The sequence below is a fragment of the Achroia grisella genome, unplaced genomic scaffold (genome assembly GCF_030625045.1).
Source record: "Achroia grisella isolate CSIRO2021 unplaced genomic scaffold, CSIRO_AGI_Agris_v1 utg1186, whole genome shotgun sequence".
Lineage (NCBI taxonomy): Eukaryota > Metazoa > Arthropoda > Insecta > Lepidoptera > Pyralidae > Achroia > Achroia grisella.
Window position 1 is genome coordinate 778,426 of NW_026712592.1, and position 27,221 is coordinate 805,646.

General features: G+C 31.0%; 3 protein-coding genes across 4 annotated transcripts in view; 2 read left to right on the plus strand and 1 right to left on the minus strand.

Annotated features, from left to right (window-relative positions):
* Positions 1 to 1,731: 1,731 nt before the first annotated feature.
* LOC131854461 (uncharacterized) lies at positions 1,732 to 3,423 on the plus strand. The gene is made up of 2 exons (XM_059205578.1): positions 1,732 to 1,927; positions 2,547 to 3,423. The coding sequence occupies exons 1-2, from the start codon at positions 1,789 to 1,791 to the stop codon at positions 3,122 to 3,124; spliced, it is 717 nt and encodes a 238-aa protein (XP_059061561.1). The 5' UTR covers positions 1,732 to 1,788; the 3' UTR covers positions 3,125 to 3,423.
* Positions 3,424 to 5,288: 1,865 nt separating this feature from the next.
* LOC131854116 (tyrosine--tRNA ligase, cytoplasmic) lies at positions 5,289 to 7,443 on the minus strand. Of its 2 annotated transcripts, none has more exons than XM_059205256.1 (2): positions 7,354 to 7,443; positions 5,289 to 7,023 (listed from the first exon to the last, which is right to left on the minus strand). In XM_059205256.1, exon 2 carries the CDS (start codon positions 7,009 to 7,011, stop codon positions 5,443 to 5,445), a length of 1,569 nt encoding a protein of 522 aa, XP_059061239.1. In that variant the 5' UTR covers positions 7,012 to 7,023; positions 7,354 to 7,443; the 3' UTR covers positions 5,289 to 5,442. The 2 variants fall into 2 exon arrangements, with proteins under 2 accessions (XP_059061239.1, XP_059061231.1); XM_059205248.1 differs by lacking the exon at positions 7,354 to 7,443 and adding an exon at positions 7,152 to 7,336.
* Positions 7,444 to 7,552: 109 nt separating this feature from the next.
* The window catches only part of LOC131853851 (RNA polymerase II elongation factor ELL), a 51,509-nt gene continuing 31,840 nt past the window's right edge, over positions 7,553 to 27,221 (plus strand). The window contains exons 1-2 of the mRNA XM_059204916.1: positions 7,553 to 7,894; positions 18,362 to 18,412. Coding sequence (XP_059060899.1) covers positions 7,760 to 7,894; positions 18,362 to 18,412 — 186 coding nt within the window. The 5' untranslated portion in view covers positions 7,553 to 7,759. The remainder of the gene's footprint in view (positions 7,895 to 18,361; positions 18,413 to 27,221) is intronic.

The following is a 27,221-nucleotide window of genomic DNA, read 5'->3' on the forward strand; positions in this document are numbered from 1 at the left end:
GGAGCAAAGACATAATTATTAATTAGTTATGCATAGTACTTTAATCTTAAACGTGTCTTTGAAAAATAATCTCTTATTATTTTGTGGAATAAGAAATTAACGCGCGAAAATAGATAAATGCATTCTCACTTAAGTTTACGCCATGACTTTCAAATGTTTATTAATTTCATATATATGTACTATGTAAAAAAAACAGCGACTCTTATGTAGAGTAGGTAGTCTAGTGTTTTGTTTACTATCTATGTATACGAACGCTATATGGTTTAAGAACATCTAATTGAAAAATAAAATATAAACATAATGTAAAAATATAAGCTCTACAATTTCTAAAATAAAAAATTTTCGAAAATAAAAGACGAGTCTGAAATTCATTCTTTATAAAACTAAGATTTTCAGACTAGTCTCTGGTTCTAGAGCCAAGATTGTAATTCTATTTATGTACTTACCTACCTATCCATTTCCATAATATGAAGTATCCTGAAAGGTATGGTAAAATTATTTACATAAAAACATTTAACAGGCAGTATTGGAATTATTATTGTGAATAAAATGTAAGAGCTCATACAGACATAAATGTCGCAGGTTGACTTTCGACTTTTTGTTTAACCTTGTCTTGACTAAACATTAAACCTTTTAGTTTAATACGGGTAAGTATAAATACGAATAGTCAATGATAATTAAAAGTTTATCTAGCTTGCTGTTAGCATGTTAGTATAGTTGTACCTACACGCATTACTTTGTGCATGGTCCATAATTGGACCTCGTTCTGACCAATATATAAAAAAGGAAGGTCATAGTACTTCACGTGTCCGTGGTCCGATTTCGGAACTGAATATTTGTGTTTTCACACATGCTAATGATAATAGAATTAAATATAATAATACAAATCCATTAAGACATGGACCGCCGCAGAAAAACACTTAATTCCATAAAATATATAAAGCCAGACATAATAAACATATAAAAAATACCAAAACCTTTCGGCAGCTTACATAATAATATGACAGATTTAATTTTTTAGTAATTTATGGCCACTAGCGCCATCTAACGAATTTGATGAAGCCTTCAGTTATTTTATATTTTGCTACTTAATTTTTTATTTTTCTACAAATAAAACGCATGTAAGTGAGCATGTACTCTACTCTACTTAAAATAAATTAAACAGCCTCTGAAGCTATCATGATTACATATTTGTACTCTGAATATATACCTAACTACATATTTAAATATTTCATCGCTCTGGAACTGTAATTTATGAAGTGAATTTATTCAATTTTAATTTCAGATATACCTTATGCAATATATTACAAATAATGATAATAAGAATAATATCCCTAGATAATTCATGCGCGCGCCAGCGCCATCTAGTTCCAAGCTACGCAGAGAGAAGTAATGGGTACTCGACAACTGACAGATATACATAAATAGATTGTAAATACATACATAATTAATATACTTAAAAAACACCCAGACCAATGCAAAAACTCTTACAAATATGTGTACCGTGCGAGGAATCGAACCTGCGCCCATCGGAACATTCGGAACTAAATCACTGTGCAGACCATAAAAATAATCTCCAACTCTATCTATACCTAACTCTACCATGTGTTGGTATGTGTACGTACATGTAGATAGGTAACGCGTCATAGCGACAACAACGCAACAAGGTACTGGGCTTCGCGCCACATCGGCGTCGTGTCGGCGACATGCCTCGAAACGAATCATACCCCAGCGCCAGTTGCGCGGCGAGCATCGTCAATGTCTTGTCGTTGTCTTCTTTAAAAAAACATGGGTGACAAAAACTTAGTCTTAGTCAAGTCCATTGAGAAGTTTCCTTGTTTATATAACTACAACTTGAGTGATTACTCCAAGAAAGAACTCACTGACAGAGCATGGAACGAAGTTGCCAATGAAACTAAACTAACAGGTGAGGCTATATTAGATAACGCCCGTACAGCAACATAAACTTCATGTGTTCTTAGTGCTATTGTAATACAGATCAAAACGTAACATTGAGGTCAATCACAACTGGTTATTAACAGCAGGAGTGCTACCGACATGGTAATTTTGTGTTGTTGTTCGTAATATCCTATTATAATATCCTCTGAACCGTTATAGTTATAATATTACAACAATATTAATTTGTCGTATTAATTAAAATTGTTAACACTTGTAATTTATAGTTATTATTCATTATATACCTAGCTATAACATAAATTTATCAATAGTCATTACAACTTCCAAAATTTTACGATTTGTCGAAGTAATTTGACTCTCTCCAGTTGTGAGTTTGTTATTATAGTAGGTTTACGAACTCAATTTATTTGTTGACAACATATTGCGATATTCAGTCCAATATACAATAATATTTGTACATAACGAAAAATACTCATTTCTATAATACGAAACTTGACTGTGATATTATTCATTTATTTGGTACGTTTTCTTATTTTCATAGATTATATTGAGCTTGTTTAGCTGTTTGGTACTCATTTCTCTATCATATTATATTTCACCTATCATAAACAATTTTGTTTCTTTTTCAGTTGGAGAATGTAAAGAGAAATGGAAAAATTTACGCTATGGTTTTATAAGAAGTTTAAAGCCGAATGCAGATGGTTCTTTGAAGAAGAAGTATTATTTACACGATGATATGGAATTCGTATTACCGTTTGTTAAAGCACTATCAAAACAATTTGGTTTCGTCCAAGCTGCAGTAGAAAATGACACTGACGACGAATTTGTAGACAATCAACTTGACCACTGTGGTCAATCTCCACAACAACACTACTTTGATTCAGATATGCATCAAACTCTAGAGCCACCGAAGAAAAAAAATAGATTACATTGTGACCATATTACTACAAAAAATTTGCACTACAAACATTTGCCTACTGACAGATGTGACGAATCAAGAAAAATGTTTCTCCTCAGTTTATTGCCAGAAATTAAAGAGTTAACTGAAAGCCAAATGAGAGCCTTTAGAAGAAAAGTCTTATCATTAATCGATGAAATTGTGGATACGCCAAACCAGTGTGATACAAATATATTTCAATGGACAAAAGAACCTCATGATGAAAAACCTCTGTTGGAAAACGATCAAATAAAATCTGAGACTCCATAACTTATTTTTTTATTATTTACAACATTATGATTGCGTACAAATTAAATAGTAATATTTTAACAAAAAGACAGTACTACAGTAGATACCTATTGTAGATGCCAATACAATACTTTTCTAAAGCATCACAAGATATCTACAATCGCTGCCCAGGAGTAGCTACGGGACATATATATAGTAGGTACCTACTGCTAGGAGGCATTAGGTACTTAACATAAAATCACACTTTATTTTTGAGCACATATTATTAGACAAAGCGGTTCGGTTAAATATAGATTTACTTCTTAATGTGTAATTTTAATAAATTCTTATAACTTATTGCAAGCGGGCTAGCAGGAGTTGCTATCAGATCTGGCTAGTGCATTTGATATGATTTCCTATTGCAATTATTCAGTTTTTTTTACAGTTGAGGAGACAAAAAAGTTTGCGGTTCATCGGACGGTGATTACCGCCGTCCATGATTACATTTGCCACTAGCAATTTTAGCAATTCTCATGTCATATATTATAAGAAGGATTAAACTTTTTAAGATTTTGATGCCTTACTGGTTCGGAAATACGATTGAGAAAGGTGGCAACACTATGCGTGGTAATAAGTTCCTGGAAAAACGCACAGTGGAGGACGCCAATGCATTCGGATGATAAGGATGATATTTTAGTTTCTGACAGATAATACGATGGTGAAATTCAGTAGCTGGTTAAATTAATCCGAATAATCCACAGAGAGGCAATGTCTCTCCGCAAAGCCAATGGGTCGAGTCTGTCAAACCGACATGTATCACCAATGTGATGCTGCCTGACCTGTGTCCAAAACCGTCTTCGTAAATTTCGGGACTGTACAAACCAAATAGCAGAGCAGGAAAATGCGCAAATTATTTCATCCGTCCTTCTAAAATGCATTATAGAATCTACTAGCTACTAGATAGAGCTGTGTTGGATTGGAATAAAACGGCGAAGCAGAAGTTTTTATTTATTTTTCCTTTAATGACGGCTACAGAAGCAGACAACGACTGAATTCGGGAGTACTAATGTTACTAAAATTTGTTGTCAGTTTCGATGCTCTTGTGACACTTCACGGAGTAGGATATGATTGGAAAATCTTTAAATATAAGTATAAATTAATTGTTAATGTCAATAAAATACTTGCGATTGGACTATAAGTTTATATGACTAACATTTAAATAGGATCATATTATCATGGTTATAAGGGCAGAGGAAGGCCAAAAAAGAGATGGATGGACTGTGTGAATGATGATATGGTAAGATAGGAAGTAAATAACGCGATGACTACGAACAGGGATGAATGGAAGCGAAAAACATATTACGCCGACCCCAAATAAATTGGATAAGGAAGAAGCAAATGATGATTTAAATAGGATCATAAACTGTCTCATTTATAATATTAGTAGAATTATGTTTGCTCAGACTGAAGAACGTCCATCAGAATTAAAATAATCAAAAATAGAATTCAAATATTCGAAATGTGGCCCACATTTCTTATATTTGAAATTCCGATTCGAAGCTGAAGCCAAATGTAAAGAAATTAGCCAAAGTAAAGAAATTAGCCAAATGTATAAAGTACCACTTTGTTGCCAGTACCATAAAATAATTGTTGGCTACCTTTCCTTTAAAACATCACAAATGTTTTTATAACATTTTACGTATAAGTAAGTTACAGATATATAAGCTCCAGAAAAATCCTTAATTATGGTTTTACACGTTTATTAAGTATAACTGCGCTTCTATGTAACTTATTACTTCGATGTGGTAACCTCTTATTTTTTTTTTATCTCAAATTCAATTTACAACTACAAGTAGGTACAGACCATTTGGCCAGTTCAATATCAGTAATCCTCTATACTATTTAAGCCAATATAGTGAAAATAAAAAGAACCGTACATTCTTTACATACCTACATAATAATCGATAAAAAAACATCTAAATAGTTGTTTACGAACGCGACTTATGGATAAAAGAATAGCAATCATATTAACGCCATATAATGATATTGCGCCATCTGTGCCAATCTCGCTGAACTACGCATATTTCAATATCAACAGAATCAAAACTACGGAGAGATGGCAGTACCAATTAGCTATCGAAACAATAATTTAAATAAATTATGCAAAGCATACATAATAAAGGAATCAATTGATACAACATTAAAAGCGCGTTAATTTTTATTAAATTATAACAATTTTAAATAAAAAAAAAACAAAATATTACTTTTTTGTCATTATTGATCAATGACTGACATATTCTATTTGTTATTGTCATTAAACTGTAGCAAATAAATCAGGGTGTAATTTGATATAATTATAATTACTTTATAGGAGCATTCTTGATGGACTTAGTGGTAACTACATTACCAGTTACTTTACTGATAAGTTTATTTCCTTGCCAAACAGCCTCTAAGTTATCATTTGTTTTCAAATCAGCTTGTAGCTTTTCCCAAATTTTCTTTTTGGGATTAAGTACATCATCTGGCTCCCCTGTTTCATATCCTTCCACAACAATTCTATCACCTGGCTTACTGCCTTCTGGGACCAATATTGGCTCTACCTGTTTCGGTTCATCAATTGATGCACACAGCACCATACCTCTGGACTCTATCCCACGCATTTTTGCTGGTTTCAAATTACACAGTACAGCAACACTCCTATTTTGCATTTCTTCTATAGGTACAAAATTGACTAAACCTGACACAATAGTTCTAGGTGCTCCTTCACCTAAATCAATTTTTTCCACATACAATGCATCAGCATCTGGATGTCTTGAAACCTCTACAATTTGGCCTACTCGTATATCCAACTTTGATGGGGTTATCTCATCAATATTGTTAGCACCCTTATTTTTTGTTGGTGGTGGATATGCTTTTTTTGATAGCTCCTGCAGTTTGGGATCTTTGAATATTTCTTGAATTGGTGCTAAGAGTTTATTAATTGCTTGTTCAACAGACAGCTTCAAATCTCCAGGATGAATGTTCTGCTTAGCAAATTCTGCTTCTAAGTCCTCATAATTGGTAAATTCAATATCACCACCATGATCTGGTGCTCTAGAAATCTTAAAAGTCTCACTTAATTTTAGTAATGGAAATATTACATGTTTACTGAAAGATAAAACTCCATTATCAATGATATTTCCAGGTTCACAAAAAGCTTTCTTAAGTTTCTTTTTTACATTTGCTGGGTTATCCAATAGATCAATTTTACTGTCCTCCTCGGATGCTGACATTTTTCCACCTGTCAGACCAGGAACCATAGGGTTCATAAGATGGGATCGCTTAGCATATCCAAGTGATGGAAGATACTTCTCAGCCAATGTAAATATTTTTCTCTGATCAACACCCCCAAACTGAGCATCAACTTTCAAATACTCTTCATCAAGGGCTTGCAACCCAGGATACAACAAGCCACTTAATAATGGATGCTCAACTTGTTTCACTACCTCTGCGCCAGCTTTCTTTGCATCATGTTCAGTAATAACTGAAGACATACGGTAAACATCTAAAGTATATTCCTTACTAAGTTGATAGTCAGTACCTCTAACAAACTTCAGTTTCTCTAGTGAAACACCAATAGACTGAAGCATTGCTTTGATAGCAGCTTCATAGTATTGGGTGCGAAGGATTAATAAATCCCAAGGAGCTTTCATATTATCCAAATAAGCATGTAAATCTGCAAATAAGATTGTCACCTCACAGCCAGCTCTCAGAAAATCGGCTATCTTCGACATAGGTACAAAATAAGCTATGTGGGGACGTCCAGTAGTAGCAGTACCCCAATAAATCTTCAGGTCCCTTTCTTTCAAAATTTGATTAATCTTTTCTTCTCCTAAAACCTCTTGAAGGTTACGAATTATAAAATGCTTTTTTTCTTCAAAATTCGCCATGGTTGGTGAAATCTGTAAATCAAAATTGAACACTGATTTCACTTGCATTTCATCATTTAAATCCAGTGGTCAAACAGCGAATGTATGTCACTTGTTATCAAAAAATATAAATAGAAAACTGATTTAACATTTTCACTCACCGTTACTGTATGATATATTGACGAAGCACTTTTATTAAACTTTGTTAATCAATTATTTTACTTATGTTACAAGTTTATTTTTACACGTCAATAAAATGTGTAGAAGGTATTAACCTATAAAACTTACTTAATACTTAATTATTACTGTAATGGTAAAAATGTAAAATTTAAATAAATTTACTGTGTAACAGACAACAATTACCTGAACTATAAGTTAAATATATACGAATATTCTATGTAATTACTATGAAAAATGACAAAATATTGAAAAAAACAATACTGTGAAGTTAGTAGCAGTTAGAAATTAACTTGTTGCCAACTACTAATTGGCGCTAGTGTCGCAGTGAATGCTTGCGTTTCCTGTCAAAAGCGCCATTGCGCATGACAGTCAGTGCGGCCTTGCAGACAGAAGAGCGCTGCCAACAAAGGCCGAGTCGATGGGGTTACAAAAAGAATAATTTGGACTTCTAAAACCCTTTTGTTGTTGTAATTATAATTTTATATAGGTTGTGAATCTGTGATTACGGTTAAGAAATGTGTGAATGATTATGAATCGTGACGACTAGCAAAGGAGTCAGCTGGTCAACAGTGCGAATAGTGAATAAGAAATGGCGGCCTTGCCAGCAGGTGTTCAGTATGGGTTATCATCGGAGTCTAGTTATAAAGAAAACAAGGAACTAGTGTTTGTGAAATTAACGGATTCAGCATTGAAAGCAATTGAAGACTTTATTAAAAATAATAAGGTAAGTCTAATCGCCATATTGTTGTACCAAAATATAGATAAGGTAACAATGTCAGAGGCGCCATACTTATTACTGTAATCGAAATGAAATTGCAATTTTATTCCTTTTTAATATATTATAGTAGCTAGTTAGGGCAATAGTTGATTATAAAATGAGTATACAAAGTTGTGTCATATTGGACTCCACTTTACAATGTCACGCCACGTCAACATGCAAAAATTGTACTCTGTTATTTTCACAGATTTAACATTTCATACGGCTATAATTAGAGAATTGTGGTCTTATTGTTACGGAATTCTACGTATACAGAGGAGTTATATTACAATTTCCAAAGGTATCCGTTTTGAATCAAAATCCGATTTGAGATGCTTTGATTTTAATTTATTCTGAATTATGAAAACGTTCAAGAACATCCACTTCATTCGTAACTGACGTACCTTTTAATGGAAAAATACCACAAATATTATATCTTTATAGCAAATATTACAAAAGACTTTTTTAAAAACTACTTACTACATATAAATGTCAAAATGAATGTCAGAATATCATTTGAACTCGAATAATCTATATAGTGTTGTTGTGAATGATAAGAATGAAGATACCTTTCACAATATGGTTAATCATATTCTGCTTGTTTATTTCACGTCTATATTTTCTATAGAAACTAAAAGTAACTATACAATAATAATAATTGTCAAATTAAAATGACATATTTAATAAAGTTTGCAAATTGTGTTGATTTGAGTATAAAAAAATTATATCTTGTCTGTAACTCATAATTTCTACCAATTCTGTAAATTTTCCCAATGTTTACAATTATTTTAACATTTATAGAGCAATTAAATATTTTATTGTTTTGAAAATAAGGTAATAGACAAACCCTAACTAGTTACTTCTAACAAAGTAAGATGGCGCTGGCAGTTCTAATGGTTTCAATAAAGTTAATATACATTAAACAATTAAAATGTGATTTTTTTGGTAGTTTGTTCAAACATAATAGACCTCAATATTGGAATGCCAGAATAACTATGTATTTTATTTAGTTATTACTCACTTGTGCATGAACACATAATTTCCTATGTAAAAGACCCTTGGAACTTGAGCATCATTTTTATTTAATTTCATCTTGGATTTTCTCCATGAAGTATTAAAACGCTATAAAACTTATCAAGTTCAATAGATCTCTGAACTAACTAGTAATTGTCCTAAATAAAACCACCACAAAAATTCATTCCCGGATAGGTGCAAAAATACTAGTAAGTACAATTTTAAAAAAGCCATTATGTAATTAAAAGTAAGATATTAAAGTATATAATTAAAATTATAAATTTATAACAAAATTACATTGAATATTAAATTTATAATAAAAATCCTGGGCAATTCACACACCACCATCAAGTCGCGAGCTATGCAAATTTAGTAATGGATACTAAATAACTGATATTTTTAAAATATTTACTTAATATATATTTATTTACTTTTTGTAGATACATACATTATAAATAGCAAACCCCCAGACCAATACAAACATTCCTACACATGAATAAAAATGTTTTGTGCCATGTGAAAAACCACAATTATCGAAAGTAAGGTGATGTGCAAAGTGTTAGACCACAGAGGCTGTCGTTATTAAATGTATATAATTATTTTAGAAAGGTATTTAATTCTGATTATACTTAATTTGCCAATTTTGTGTTACAATAAATACAAACTCATAATACTTAGTATCAATCATTGATATGATATTAAATATCTATTCTGTTACATTATTATATTAAGTAATATATAATTTGAATAGATTATAAATAATTAACTACATTCATTAATTAGCAGTCAAATATATTTAGTTTTTTTTTATTTGAAATGTAAACAATGAAATAATATTATAATGACTAATTTACTTAATTAAATGTTTCCAACCTGTGCATCTAAAAAACAAATGTGTTAAAAAAATCATATCCTATCACTGAATGCACATACCATTTTTATAATATAACATGGTATACACCAAAAAATTACACCTGTGTATACAAAAATAGAACTTTATCTTATCAAATACATAACAGATAAATAAATCATTGCATTATATAAACTAGATGAACATTTTACATTTAATTTGTAAGTGTTGCATTCCAATCACTCACAACTGGTTTTACATATTAACATTAGATGTCTCCTTGACATTTTAATAGTTTCCAAGGAGTTGAAATTTTCTATCATATAAATGTTACCTATACTTATATCGATAAATGAATACTTGATAAAAACAAAATCAGTTTTGAACTTAAGAACACTTTTATGACCTACTTCTGAATGTGGTTATATTATGAATTTTGAATTACATTTTATCTTACATAATAATGGGACTCTAAGCAGTTGAAATCTTCTATCATGTAAATGGTGTACTTATTTTATTAACAAATGAAAACTTAATGGAATAAAATAGGTTTTGAACTTTATAAACTTTTTATTAGCTACTACTGTGGTTATATTATAAATATTGTATTCTATTTTATCTTACATAATAAAAGGATAAGTTGTGTTTTTTGCAGGTATTTACAATAATTATGATATTAATGTCAGTTCAAAACATAGGCTTAAATTTGTGATTCATTTTAGTAATATTGTTCAGGTATATTAAATAATTATACTCATTATCTGCATATATATTTACTATACATAAATTAAGCCCTATATAATGTGCCACAATTGACTACATTGGGCAAACGCTGTAGGTGAAGAAGAATCAAAAAGGATATTATAGTTACATGGAAAATAAGTATAACATATAATATAATGTTTATATTACCTACCTTATAACCTTCTCTGTAACACTGTGAGCCTTACCTATGTTCTATTATTTGTGGAAGGGAAATATAATAGTACCAAAACTAAATATCCTAATGATACAACCAGTGTAGTGTATAAGCAAGTAAGGTAACAAGCCTGGAATTTAATATCTGTGAATAGTTATGTTACACATGATCAGTGTCATTTCAAGAAATTTAACTGATGAAAAGATCCTTTGATCTCCTTTCATTTTTAATTAGGTGAACCTAATACACAATGTCTCATCCAATTATGAAACCAACTTTAATATATATATATATATTTTAATTAAAATATTAGTGTAATAAAATAAATCATTCACTATGATGGTGCTTTATCCTAAGAAGTTCAATTACTTTTCCAGAAATACTCTTTGCCTTGATTTAAGTACATTTCTGAATAATTCCCACTCTATCACTGTCTTAGACTATTATCAGATTTAGATCTTATAGGTGGCAATAGTGATGGGACATTTATCATGCAGTAATCTCTTACACAAATGTAATGAAGTAACTGAATCCCAGGAAGGTTAATTCAGATGCTTCATCTTCATCATTTACACATCAAATTCAAGTTGAAATATTGATTAATTATTATTATTATTACTTTGGGGATAATAAGTAATCATGACATGATTTTGATTTTCCATTATTTTACCTTCAAAGTAATAATGTGCATAAAATCTTTAACTGTTCTCTTAGTCTAATTAATCTAGAATCCTGGTCCAGAAAAAAACAAGTGCCATATATTTCTGATTTAGTCATCAGACAGTAGGATGTTTTTAATTGTGATTAAGATGGATCTAGTATTAGTAACCGTTTCCGCTTATTTAGTTTTTTTAAATTAATTATCAGCTATGTATATCAAGCTAGGTGTTAATTAATACAATATCAAGAAAACATATTATATGCTCATAATAAGGGTTTCTGTACCCACAATACCGATATGAGCCGGACGGCTCGTGCCAACAAAGCCGTTAGATTAGAGCTACACTCTGCACTCTTTGGAAATCCACTAGTGGAATGGTTTCGTCGGCATGGGTCATTCGGCCTGAACCTGTATTGTAAGAGCCCAGTCTAAGACATAATTATTTTTTATTGTAAACACATCGTAATTATGTGTATGCAAATTAGTGGAAAAAGTTTTATTTACTAAGTTTGTAAGATACCTCCATCTATCCCTATAAACTTGTACGGTTATATTTCTTTAAAGTAACTAGATTATCTTGCTTGAAATACTAGAAATAAAGTTAAGCATTATTCAAAAGAGGAAGTACAATTATTGTAACGAAGTAAATATTCACTCGTGTTCTTTGCTATCGTATGTATACCAATAATAATCTGTAACAGTTTGGTTAGTATAAAGAAATAGATAATAGTTTAATATTAAAAGACTAATTGAAAACTTTTCGCACTTATTTAAGTAAGTTATTACATAACATATAACCAAAAATAAACAAGCAAATTGATTACCACTTTCTTTTTTCATTTAGGTTTAAAAACCAACATCAACTTTTTCTTTGAAGTTGCATAAAAATAATGCGTTGTCCTATAGAAAAGATTTTATCCCTCAAATTATTTGCGTTGAATTATAAAAATAAAAATTTCAAATAAACATTAAGATGTCAGAAAATATCTACTTGTTTAATATTGATTAAAATTGTTATGTTGTTGATATGCCTTAAAATTTAATATTCAATCGTGTGTATTGCCAACATAAACAGTTTATTTTGTAACATCGAAGAACGGATCTGTTCACCCACCTGATTGTGATTCCCTAGTCAATGCACGTGTTTAAACTGCGATGTGTATCTTTTGTGGCGACCTATAGATTACGGGCACCTATTCTTTATGCTTGCCAAACGATTATCAACATTCTCCCTACTTGTCAAAATTCAAGTTTCCATAAACTCTGGGACTTACGTCAGGTCTACTGGCAGTTTTTTGTTACCGCTTTGTGAACGAGCCACCTGGACTTTTTTCCTGACTTTTGAATACATCTTGGAGAATGAATCACTTTTGAAAAGCCCAAGTTAGAGCAGTGTGTCCAGTTTATAAATTAGGAATATATGTACCGTCTTGATTGACCGTATCAACCATTTCATTTGGACAGAATAGTTTAGCAATTGATGTAGTTTTAACTCACGCATAATATTACTTATTTATTATTAATTTTCTCATACGTTACCTTACGTGCCTTCCTTTATTGGCATTATTAGAAAAGTAATAATGTTGTCTTTCACTTTTTTAAGAAATAATATGGTTGGTATACAGTGTAGTAGTTTTTTACTGGTTTACCCTTTAACCTGCAAATGACAATATTAATTTAATTGTCCTACTATTAATTGTTGTGACAATAGGTGACCTGTTTTCATAATTCAATCATAAACCGGTACAAAATTGATTATTTGTCTGTTTATTTATCTGGAATACTTAGAAATCTCAGTCTGAAATTAATAATACAAATTAAAAACCATCTCTCTTGAACTCTTTACTTAGGTAAATTAGTATATTTTTTAGTATAGTTTTATGATTCTTTACAATAAGTAGGGTATTATTACTTACAATATTTGTTCTAAAACGAAGTTATTTTTTTGGCAGCAATATCTACAAGTATATTGTTTTAGGAATTTAAAGTAAATTAATATGAGAATCCTTTATTTGATTGATGTAATGGCAATATATTTAGCTGCAAAATTACTTTGAAACTAGTCCAAGTACACTGCTTTTCATATTGAACACTACTGGAATCAAGATTTTGAAATCAATAAACTTTAATTTTACCCTTGCCTACCAACACCGAAGGTAAAGATTTGCTTGAGACAGATGGGAAGTATGCGTGACGGTGAGCACGCGCGATAGGGTCCGGGGTCGTCGCACCCTTCGCCCCCCAAGTCCCTACCTTGACACCTGGTAGTCCCTTGCCTGTTACTTGCAAACAGATGTTCTATATTCCCAATCCAATTCCAAGCAATCTTTTCGCCCTCTTGATCTTATATTTTATTACAGTCTACAGATTTCGTATTTATATTATATTTATATAGTAAATATAAATATATTTAAAAAAAAATTGTTGTATATATTTTTTTGTATCTATTTATCGAAAATTTAGAATCTATCATGCCGAACTAACCCTACGTAGGCGTACACTCTAATCATTATTCAAACACTATTCAATACTAATATCTCTCTTGCCTTTAGAACACCTGTGTTAATAAAGTTTAAGACTAAATTTGTTAGACCAAACCAGTTTGCAAAATGTCAGCAAATCTATGCTGCGAGAACTAACCCGAGTTTTACGTAATTCAGGTTAGGCTTACAACGGACTTTTACTTAATTACTTTAAACTGTTGCTAAGTAAAGTAAGAATGGATTGGATCTTATTGACATAAAACGTTAGTAAAAGAGAAATGAAGCGACGAATCATGTGGGATTATGAAGTAAGTTCCTATTATCTTATGACATAGGAATGCCGCCCCGTAGAAATGTACATTGTATAACATACATTGGATGTACATAGAAAGAGATAGACGAAAAGAAAAGGTGAAGTATAATACAACTCCATCGTATATATTATGAAACTAGTCTAAAAAACTTGTCTTCATGGTTTGATTTTTATCTATGTCCTTTGATATTGAACACATTAACGTGTTGCAAGTAATAATAAATGATTTGACGTATTGTTTATAATGGTACTTTTTAAGTTAGAATTACTAAGTAGCTCAATTCTTATTAAACTTATATGTATAATGTATCTTAAGGTGTCTTTTAGTCTATTATCCGTTAATGGATTATGATTATAGATAAAGGTACTTTTTAAATGAATTCATGGTGGAAATTAATGGTTTGCAACTAGTTTCCAATATAGTAAACGGATAAAGAAAGCTTATATTGATATACTTATTAGATAACAATAGTAACCTGATACAGACAACTTTCGATCGACTTGCGTTGAACTTCTTTTCTTTTCTCAAGTAGGCGAGTTCATTTGAGATCACATTTTTACTGTCCTGTGTTCAGGTTTATTGAAATTTTTCTATATCTTTTGTCCGTGCCAAATTCCTATATTTTTATACTTTTGTCTTCATTGTAAAAAGTATAAGAAATGTATTGTTACTAGACTCGGTTATAACTCCTACTTTTGTTGGCCATTTTATTTTACCTTTTTGTATTGTGACCTATATGTTTTTATAGATATTATAAAGTGTTTTTGTCGTGAGAAAGAATTTAATAATAATAGATTCATATGTGTGAAAAGTCGTAAAATCAATGTTTCTAAAAATATCGCTCATATTTTTCGTCGCCTATTTACATTTTGTCGAATAACTAGCTTTGATTTCATGTACATTTAACACTCTTACAATATTTAGTTCTATAAGTATAGGTATATTTTGCAAAAATATGGCGTTTCTTTTATCAGTGAATATATGAATAAAGAAATGCCTCTTTTCCTTGATTCGTGTGATATTCTTTCATTAGTTACGTGATTTTTTATCTTGCCTAGAAATATAATATACATATATAAAATTGTAAAAAGTTTTTCTTCTAAAGGTCACCAACATATTCCGCTAAGGTCACATTGTGGAGGTATTATATTGCCTCACTACAGCGCAGCATAGCAATTCAATACAAGGCCGAAATTACCTTTGTATTTTTTCTTCACAAAATTATAATAAACTGCAATGTATAGGTATCTAGCTAAATTACAGCATATGTAATGCTCTATAAAAGTGGTTGATGTTTCTTTAAGAATGGCTGTTTATGATTTATACAACTACATTATATAATTTTAATGTTCCTCTCTTAATTGAAGTGTAATGTTTAATTTTGAAATACATCATACTGTGGTTAAACATCTATATGAGCACTATTAGAGATGCAAATAATAATAGGCCATTCGTCTAAAAATTAGTCTTATTTAATTTCTTACATAGTTAGACTTATGGCATTTTTGTTACATAACAGACATGTAATGCAATGAATTACAGACTTTACGCCTTCAGAAAGTTCTGCTCTTTTACATATAGCCTGCGGGCGTTTCAAAATAGAATTCAATTAATACAACTATGACCTTGTCTATTGAAACTGGTTTGGCATTCGCCACATAATTTGATTTTAAGTTGATATGAACTGTTAACATTGTTAGTATTTTATATAATTCATTTCAACCCTACGTAAGAACATTGGCGTAAGTTCCTTCTCTCTCTCCCCCTGCCCCCGTTGTTGATATTCTATTTTCCTATAAACCGGACCTACGAAAGTCACGGCCATGGATGCTACCAGTTCCGGGTTATCCCCTCTCATCTCTACGTCTAGACGGCGATGCAACTCGTTGAATTTCACATTGAGCCGTGCGGTTAAGTAAGTAACTAAAGCAATTTTTAAGTTTACATCATCAGCACTGCCGCCCAGCCTAGTTATGTTTCTCGCGTTCGACCATCGCTGGTTGTGCAACATCAAGACTTGCCGACACTTGCTTATTGTGGCCAACCCGATTCGTTGCCCAACTAGTTTGGCTTCTTGTCGTCTAATTACGCCGTTTCATTAGGTTATGCGGTGTAATTATGTGGAAATTTTGACCGTCCAAAAAATCCTCCTTTATATTATCGAAGTTAATTTTAAAAATCCTTGCCTATTTCATCTTATTCTGAATTATTTGTTACATAATCTTATTTTCCTATAAAAAAAATATAAATGTGTCTTAAATTTTAATGTGGATACAAAGTCCCATGCCTACAAAGGCTATAGAAAACCTGAATATGGAGAGAAACTGCTTTTAAGAAAAAAAAAATAATCGGAACGAATTGTGTTTTATAGATGTAAATCTATCAACAAAACTATACATGTTTTGTTAGTATTAAATAATTTTTCAAGTTACGTAACATTAACAACGTAATCTTTGTGATTCATAAAATGTAATAGTGAAAGAAAGTAATGATAAATATTAAATAGATATTTTCAATTAAATAAAAAAATTCAGTGCGGTGATTATCCACATAATCGCCTCGGATAGGATACTAACATTATAATAAATATTCATTAAAATTAAGATCAAATGTCTAATGAGCGTAGGTATAACCTAAATTGACGTGGCATATTACGTGTAAAGTTTATTGTAAAACCAAGTGTATTTTTCATTAGTCATGTCATTTATTTTCCTTAATTAAACATTATTGTTGCTATTACTAATGCACATATATGTATGTATAAGTCAATTATTAAAATTTTACATATAATTTTATATTTTTTTTTCTATTCAATCAGTGATATTAATTTGTACCCTCTATAAGTTTCGTATGTATCTCAAACACAGTAGTTTCTGAATAATTTAATAAAATCAATAAAGTAAATAGAAATCCCATCAAGTTTATGTTCATTGGTTATTTCTAATGAATATAATTATTTAGATAAACTTGAAAAAGAGAATTATATCAAACTATAATTTTTGGACCCTGTGCTCTAAGATCTATTGCTTTGCAAGTCCTTATTATAACAACTCTTTTTTTATAACAAGGGAAGGTACTTGTTTGACAGACTAATCTGTGTTTATTACGGAGCTAGAATATTAGAAATTTAAGCACGAAAGTTCTTTTATGATACAGCATTAAAGACTTTCCCGAAAATCTTATAACTTAAACTGCAAATAACTAGTTTCGCACAAGTAAAGCTGCATTAAAAAGCTAGCTAGAAATACGTTATATTTCACAGAGGTTTATTTCATAGATGTAAGTATTTAACATTGATGAAGATACAACCAGGATATCGTATCAAACAAGAGTACATTCTATGTGCTGATAAACGGTTCCCATTACTAGTCATGGATACCAATAAGACCAGTAACAAACATCACGCGCTGCCGAACTTTGTGACATTATAATCTTACGTCATAGTGCCCACTAATTTCACTGTCATATCACCATTCAAACCAGTGCACAATATGAAACCAAGGAATATATGAATGCAAATTCGCTCATCCAGGTGTCTGTAATCTTGTTTCTATTTCTTTCAATCGGTTAAAAACTAAATACTAAATTTTATATTATATCAATAATAACTAGCTGTGACTATAGTAGCGACTTAAATGGCGTGGAATTTAACTTTTTTTTATTAAAATAAATCAAATTTCTAAAATAAAAGCAGCTTAAGTTACTCCATTAATATTGGCTATCTTTGAGTGGAAGTTCCGATAAAATAGATCCTGCCGGTTTCAGAGATTAGTTATAATGCTGTAAATAATTTAATTTTTTTTTTAATTCATGTGCGTTTAATGAACTGCTATTAATTTGAAATTACAGATGCTTCAATTTTATTTATTTGTATAAATTTATTGTTGAGTTTTATATAACTAATTTCGAGAATGATTCAATATTACCGAGTGGGTGTGGTGATATTATTACAATTCTGAAAAATATTGTATTATTATGCATAAAAATATTTGTATTCATCAAATATTATTACTAATATATTAATACTATTTTTATCTATACTGTCTATTATATTTCATTAGGTACCTGTTGTGGGCCATACAAATTTGATTTTACGTTCTTGTTACTTTTGTTATTCACTTCAGTTGATTATTGACTGATATATAATAGTAATTTTACAAATGTATTTTATATTGGTCTTATTTCTGTTCCAGGGCAAATTTGGTACTAAACCTACGATACAGTTCCTACCCGGAAATGAAGGGGTAAGTTGTAATCTATTTATTTAGAAATACGTATATTTATTATGATAGTTTACTTATAAAATTAGACCTTTCACTTTAATACTTTTCCTCCTTATTTCTCAAGCCATGATATAATAATAAGATATCATGCACGTACTTATCCGTATATTTTACATAACTGTATGACCTTATCACTTCGGACATTTCGTATAACTATTAAGCAATAGTTAATTATTAATAGCGAATTAATTCTAAATTTTGTACACGTGTACCTCTTTGCTTGCATAATGTAAGTAGACAATTTGATATTTTACTTGTGTCAGTCGTGTCATGATTGCACTATTACGAAAACTGCTAAGTAAATAGTAATTTATTACGATACCTGAAACAACAAATGTAGGTATACATAACAATCTTGTCGCCCCCTCCTGTTAATATCAAATTAGCGGATACAACAAGTAACTTTACATCATTTTCCTCCAATACGAATGCACGTAATTATTTCCATATGTACGGTTAGTTCTTTTTAATCTCATACGTTTTTGTCTGTAATTATTGTTTGTTTCTTGATTGGTGTTAATTCGTTTAGTTAGTTTACGTATTTTATAGCCAGTAAAGAAAGTATTACGTCGCAAGCGACGAGTTAGGATTAATAGGGTCGGGTCGGTGTCATAGGTAATAAACGTAATGAAGATGCGTAGCACCTAAACCGCAGGCAAAACTGTCAGGAACGGGGCCTCATCGGCATCGGGCCTTGACTTGCCTCGAATGTACCAGTTCACGCTTGCGGCACTCGATACGCTTGCGAAATTATATGATGACCCACTTAGGCGATTTCGTTTTACTGCTTGTCGCTGTGCTCAGTGTACACTTTTTACCCTAAACAATTTTGAAAACCGAATATTAATCTCGCGCTCCATACGCCTTCACACATACTACGCGATGTCCTTGCCATTTAAGTTCGAGTTGAAATACTTAGCAGATTTGTCGCCGTGTCTTACTTGCTATCTTATTCAATGTTCTAAGTACCAATATAAAAAATATCCGGTTGCCTGTTTATATGAACATAAATACAAGTTAATATGTTTTTAACTTCCATATCTGCATGATTTATATACCTGTAGAGTACCTAACTATAAGAAGCCTTTCTATTACATGTGTCAAACTTATGACCATTCACTTAGTCACATCAAAAACAAAGCTCATGCAATTTTGTTTACAAGGTGATAATCCTCGGTCGATCCCCGCGGCAGACGCGCGACGCCCGGCGCCGCCGACCGGTTTAACGTTGCCACCGCTTCACTCGCTCGCCGGTTTGACGTGGTCTCCTCTCTTATTGCTCGTCGACAGTCACTTGCTCGTATCATATGTAAACGAAACTATCAACTAAACGTACATAATCTTATAGTATCAAAACAGCCACTTTTGAGGACATGAAGAAGCTTTCGTCTAATGCTGGACTAAATTAGGCTAATAGTAATAATCATAAATAATGTGACATAATAAATGCCTATAAACTTAGGATTGATAAATATTTACCAAATCTCAACGATCCTCTTAAGTCATTAGCCTTGGCTTTGTGTCTTTTTATGTGATGATACATTTCTGTGAGTTGCTCTTCCCAGTATCATTTGACCATCATATCATTCTACGAATATCTCACTATCGGCGTGTTAAGTCTGAGTATCGTTGGCACATATCCAGCTTGCACATAATAACCACAATTCAATGAGTCGCGGACCAGAATAGTAAATAAGATAGAGTGGACGGTGTAAAAATAGCAACCGTTCCAGTCGTTAGTGAGCTTGCATTGCACCTCCCAGGTGCGACGGCCGTTGTCCTCTTTACGCTACTTTAGGTGGCAACTCCAGTATTTTTATACTGACACAATACAGGCAGTATTGTCTCAAGTCACAAAGTTAACAATTAAATCACAATAAAAGCAATGGAACACAAATCATATCAAAAGAATTATACTGTTATCTATATGCCATCTAATGAATCATCTACAACTATGTACAATGAACCCAATGGTCTGTATTATAAAATTGAATTGCAATATACGATTCGAGACGGTCGGGTCGTTGTCCTCCCGAGACACTTATTACCTTCACCAACGGTTTACTGAGCATTATTACAGTCCTTGAAAACAGGATACGTTGCTACAATTATCAAAAAAGATTGTTTTGTATTTTTGTCTTTGTCCCTATTGAAAATTTTAACACTAATTATATTATTATGAATTAAGTATATAAATTTGAAATTGGTTGTATATTGACATAATTATAATATAATGACGACGTTTTAATGTTCACATTATTTATTTGTTTCTTATTTTAATTACAGTAAAAAAGAAACAAAGTAATAAAACATTAACTGAAACATAATTACATGGAATTAACTCTTGCACGTTCATGCAACGTACCGAATGTAATTAGTGAACCAAATCTAAAGCATTCAAATGAAATCAAATAACTTCTTGGATTCTGCTAATTTCAATATACATAGTAATGGCAATATACTAAGCTTGTATATAGAGAATTGTCCGTTGTGACTAAATGAAATATCAGTGAAAACTCTCTAATTATTTTCAAACGTTCTATTACGTAATCGCGTCTTTTTTCGCTAAGAAAGGAGTACATGAAATTACCAATTGAACTAATTCATCATTTTCACCTGGTAATATGCTCATTAAATAACTAATCTTTCTTATATCTAGTGATCTAACGTAATAGCCGCTTAGATAAACTATGCCATTTTGGCAGTTTTAATACACTAATATACACATACAGCGTAATGGTACCGTATTACCCATGTAATCCTTTAATTGATTAGTGAATAATAGTGCTGCTTAACACTTAACTTATTGACACGATTCGTCTGGTCAGTTTGCTAACTGCCCTTTGATGCAATTAAACGGAATCCAATTCCAATCACACTAAATAATCTAGTCTTTTATTTAGTTTATCAAGATTTTAATTAGTTAATTACATTATAAAAGTTTTACTTATCATTTATATATATATATATATATATATCGCTTATGTATTCATGTGTAGGTACTTCATGTACATGAACAGCTCCACAAATATCACACGTCATATGACGCCACATACCTCTAATGCCTTATACCATTCCAGAGAACTAAGTTCTCTGCAATGTCTCCGTAATATGTAATTTCTTCAATAAACACATATCTTACTTCCTTCAAGTTGTACTGTTTGTACAACTTGAAGGAAGTAAGATATGTGTTTCAATTTAAATTCACCGTATATTGTACCTATATTCTGTCATCTTGATTTGATTTATTGACTATATAGTGTCGATACTATCGATAGTCTGTCTTCAATTAATGTTTTTGTTATATCAGTTTTAAGTATTATTTTTTATGTAAGAAAATATTGGCATTCCATACGAAAACTTAACATTCAAACGACATTATAGTAAATACCATTTATCAGAATAGTTCGTTTCTACTATTGTTGGCAAAATGGCTGCGGAACAAAGGTTTACTTGCGTGAACCCCTTTATCAGATCATAATGGATGGTAGCCACGTGATCAAACAATAGTGTTTACACTTAATACAAGGACGACCTGTTGAAGCTGCGTCCAGTACATGAAGTATTAGTATAGAAGTTATTGTTCCAATACCAAATCTTGATGTATGAAACTAACTTACGAAATAACACCGTTGAAAAATATGACGAGTATTTTTAACAATTTAATCGTAGGATAGGCATTGGGTAGAAATTGTAGTCTAATTAAAACTAATTGTCAGATCATCAGTTATATAGTATTAGTTACGAATATTGAAATGTTAATTCTCCGTACATTACATATACGTAGAATGAACTACAGATGAACCTAAGATATCACAATGTATTATTGCAGGTGTCGAGAAGTCTATCTTACTTAAATTTATTTCTATTGAAACTGTTTCTTCTGTATATAATCAATTGTTTTTAAGGAACCAAGCAATCTACATTATCTATCTGTGAGTAATGTATAATTAATTACTTGAATGATGACGAATAATTAATGTATTATTGAGTTGATATCAAATGTTGCCGAGACTACAAAACATATGTACATAATTCTCTTAACAACATAAGGAATCTGGCTCCGGGAAAGTACAAATTGTACTCGGCTACTTTGACTGTTGATTATTATCTGTGGCATTTTGCGCTGGTATGCATAAATATATTTTGCAATACACATTACTATGTATCTATTACTATATGATACATTTAAAATTTATAGACGCAGACAATTTATACACATGACCTAAGACTGTAATAGGAGATTAAATACTAAATAACACAGATGCTAGTGATATGTTTTACCTGAATGCCTTTTTCCAATGTATTATTTAAAATATTTCTCATTATAAAAATATTAATTTGTAATGCCCTAATTGGTTGTTAATCTTCTAATTACATGTTAAACTTTTGACTATTACTTCGAATATTTCAATGGAAACGTGACGTCTGTTATTGTGTGCTGACAGCCATTGTGCATTGACGTCATCCGTGTGTTTCACTATAGTCGCCATCGGCTCTTCGTTTACGCAAAATAATATTGTTTATTGTTAAAAATTTATATATTTTTATGCACTTATATCAGGGCCGTCTTAGTTCTAAACATTATAGATCTATATACAAGCTTTTACATATTTGCCTGCTATTTATGCATTGTTTCACTTGTTACTAATATGTGAAAATGAGTGAACTTTATATACACCATATTTTACTTATGCGTGCAAACGCAATGGGATTATATGAAATAGTTGAAAATTTACTATGATCACTTTCCTGATCCATTTATGACACTCTCGACACATCCTAATTTTACAATGCTTATTAAGAAAATTACAAGAAACCGAAATAATACTGTCATATAATATTTACAAAGTTTCAATGGGACACCTCATGGCGCTACTCAATTGCATTATCATTAAAATCACGAGATTTGAATACATACTAACGAGTAAAATAAAAAGCTTGTTAAAACAGAATTATTTAAATTGTTATTGACAATACTGAGTGTACTAATGGCGACCCTGACTTCTATATTTATACTACATTAATTACTACTAAAATCGTATATATATACACAAACATCTATATTTCTGTGAAAGAAAAACATAAAATGTTAGACGTGTTAGACCTTACATAATCATTGGGGAAACTGTTTAATTCGCAAACTTAACAAAGAATATTAGATTAAACTGTAGTATTAGGTGATTGTTGAACTTATAATTTTATTTATTTATTTAAGTTCATTATGTTTAATATTCATCCTGACTTACTAATGTCATAAATGTGACGCAAAATTAACAGATATACAAAGTTTATAATTATGTTACTAAGTTGTGGTTGATGATCATTGACATTTTGATAAATAAGTTGAAATAAATGAAATGTAGCTAAAATTTTTTTTAAAATAGTAATGTCTATGTAAAAGCCATACTAACTAACCGGATCCAATTTGGAGGAGCCTTCTAAAGGCCGGTTAGTTACTTACGCCGAATTGGCCATGAGGTCAATGTTAAACAAACGTTCATTTGATATCCCGTGCAGATAATATGCCTTCGAATCTTGTCTAGGCCATGTTGTTGCGCTTTGGGAATTTGTTTTGAACAAACGAATCAAGTGTTACCTCTTGACACCAATTCTGTTGTCACTAATTCAGTGTTTACTCTCGAGTTGGGTCTTGGGAGCTATACGGCGGAACGGCTCTGATTTCCTCGTGGTAATTGCTGAAGTATGCGGACGACGGTGTCGTCTTATTGGGGCTGCGGGCCGTACGTGCGCGCTATTCACTTTCACTTCTCAACGCGTGCAGTAGCCGACGGCCCAAGTGGTCACTGATGTGTGGACTTGGCCGTATAATTGAGGCCGTACAAACTAAGAAGTCAGATGTGGTGCCCTTCTGCCAAACAGAAAGTCAAGGTAAAGTTCATACAGAAATTTGACGAATAATTCCCACTAAGTTCATGTCTTCTTAAATACATTTATCGACCGCATAATATAAAATCAAGTTTCATTTGGGTATTTTCAAACTTCGAAAAACTCGAGGCACTTTATTAAAATTGTTCTAAACCATTTTGTAATTACTACAAAACGCGGTATGACTAAACATATAAATTAATGGATCTAGTTATGTTTATTTAAATGAATTAAATTTGTAGAAGGTCATCAGCATAGACCTTCTTAATATATAATAATCCATTTATCAATGTAAAAGCTAAAGTTTTATCAATTTGAAATAGCCAACTCTATATTTGAAACAACACGATAGATGTTTTCTTCCTGCCAATAACTAACACCAGCTGGTACCGTGTCAACCATTCATAAAAATTTACGGTCGATTATTAAGTTCCATTCTCAAGCTTTCACTTTCCAACTTCTAAATATATTCAATTTTGCCACTCTTGAGTTAACAAATCATCATCACATTTTAGCCCATTTCCACTTACCTAAATAAAATTGATAGAAGTAATTCGAACAAACGACCTTTGCGCAAGCGCCATTCGACCATTAAGGACACTGCATAGACCATTACAACAGCTATCGTTCATTACTTTTATGATTTTTCATCGTCTAGTGACTAAAATATGTTAAAACACTTAGTCATTGTTGCAAATAATCGTCTGTACAAATCATTTGATTTGTACAGTATATGATTTGTGATGAAGTATAAGTAAGTGATAAGTGGAACATAAGCAAAGTCAGTCCAAATCAGAGCAAGTAATTATAATACTTCTCCTATTATGTTTAGTGATATTTCTCCTTTTAACTATGTTAACATTTACCAAATTTGAATAAATGTTCAAACTGTAATAATTACTCACTCAAAATATACTTTTTTAAATATGTATTTAACAATGTATAATTAACCTAATTTCGTCACATAGTCTATAAATGTTTAAACTGCAGAATTTAATGCAGTATATTTGAATTCTTGGCAACTTTCGGTACATTATTGATCCTCAACGACTTTAGTGGCTTGCAGTGTCTGATATCCCACTTTTTATTTGTATTATACATAATACTTTTTATACATGGTTTATTGCCGTTTTTACATCCAATTATATTTATTACAACCACCTTTAGTAACTTATTAGAAATTATTAAAAAATATTTGTTCCTAATAGTTTTTTGTCTATACATAGTTTTAATATATTCATATCATATCTCATTTAAATCGACTATATAAATTATAATGAAAAGTGTTTATTACCTTAAAAATATAAGATAAAAAGTTTCATGTTTAGTCCAAAAGTGTTCTCTAGTAATTAGCTCACAGGCTAATGCAGGTAATGCTACTTTACATTAATTTAAATTTTCGATATGAAAAGTATATCTTATTAGTATTGAACTATGAATTTGTATATGAAAAATATTATTTTAAATTTACTGATGTAACTGTTTTACATGTATATTCTCTATTTTTATTGATAATACAAATTAGCAAGAAAGTAACAAGTCTCGCAGTGAGAGTCTCGATATGTATATGCTAAAATCTGAATATTGCCGTAGTAAGTAAATATAATTTCATTAGTCTGCCCATGTAACTATAGTAAGTTTCTTAGCCACGCCTCCACATTCGTTTATGCTACCTGTTCCGTAGCAAGCGCAACATATGAGCGAATCGTCCATACGTTCTTCGTGTCAACTCTCTTTGAGTGGTCTGTAAGTACATTCTCCATTTACGTCATCATTTCGGTTATAAATTATTCAGTTGCCAATAATTTATATTAATAGGTACACAGTCACTATGTTTCGTATTGTGGAATTTGTTTCTCTTTCACTAAGTAATAAAGTTTAAATTTTTTCTTAGTAACGGTTATATTTATCTTTTTTATTTAATAGATTAAATAAAAGAAATACATTTCATTTTACATTATTTTAGAAATGATTTATTGTGTTCTAAGTAATAGTAATAATTACAATTCTAAGTGCATATACAATTATGATTTGTAATATTCCATATGTATAACATTTCTTGTAGGTTCGGTAACAAATGAGCTCACTATGCAACCAAGCGTGCAATGTGACATTGTAAACCAATATGACCATGACCTGTAGATAAAGAAGCTACGTTTTTGTGAAAGATAATGGGTTAACAGTATGTATTGTACGATAAAGTGAAATTAAAATGGTATTAGTCATTATGAACGAATATTAAGCTACGGAAAATATCCATAGAATGTGTTACAGCTTCTTGCAAATATCACATCTTTATTCCATTTCATCATTAATAATCTAGATTTTAAGATATGTTATCGGTTTATCCTATTATCTAAATATATATAACTCAAAGGTAACTGACATAGTGATCTATCAACGCATAACCCAAACCACTGGACGGATCGGGCTGAATTTTGGCATGCAGGTAGATGTTATGACGTAGGCATCCGCTAAAAAAGGACTTTGATAAATTCCACCCCTAAGGGGATAAATTAACGCGAGCAAAAGCTAGTGTCTAATATTTTAAACATTTCATACATATACAAGTAAGGCCGCAATTTACTTGTTTCCTTTTCGTCGATTAAAAATGTACTTGTACTACTATGTATAATGTGTTATACTACTATTTTGTCACATTCAAATCTATATTTGAATGTGACAAAACAGAAGTATTTTAGATTTGGCCGTGTTAAAAGAGCAACATTTATGGTTTCATTTGTATTATCACGCGAGTAAAAATTAAATAATATACATATTTAAAAATAGATGTCTCCAGCATGATAGATGATTCTCAAAAAATTGTCTTCATTATCCAAAAAGATAGTATTCATATATTTTGTTTATTAAAAAAAAACTG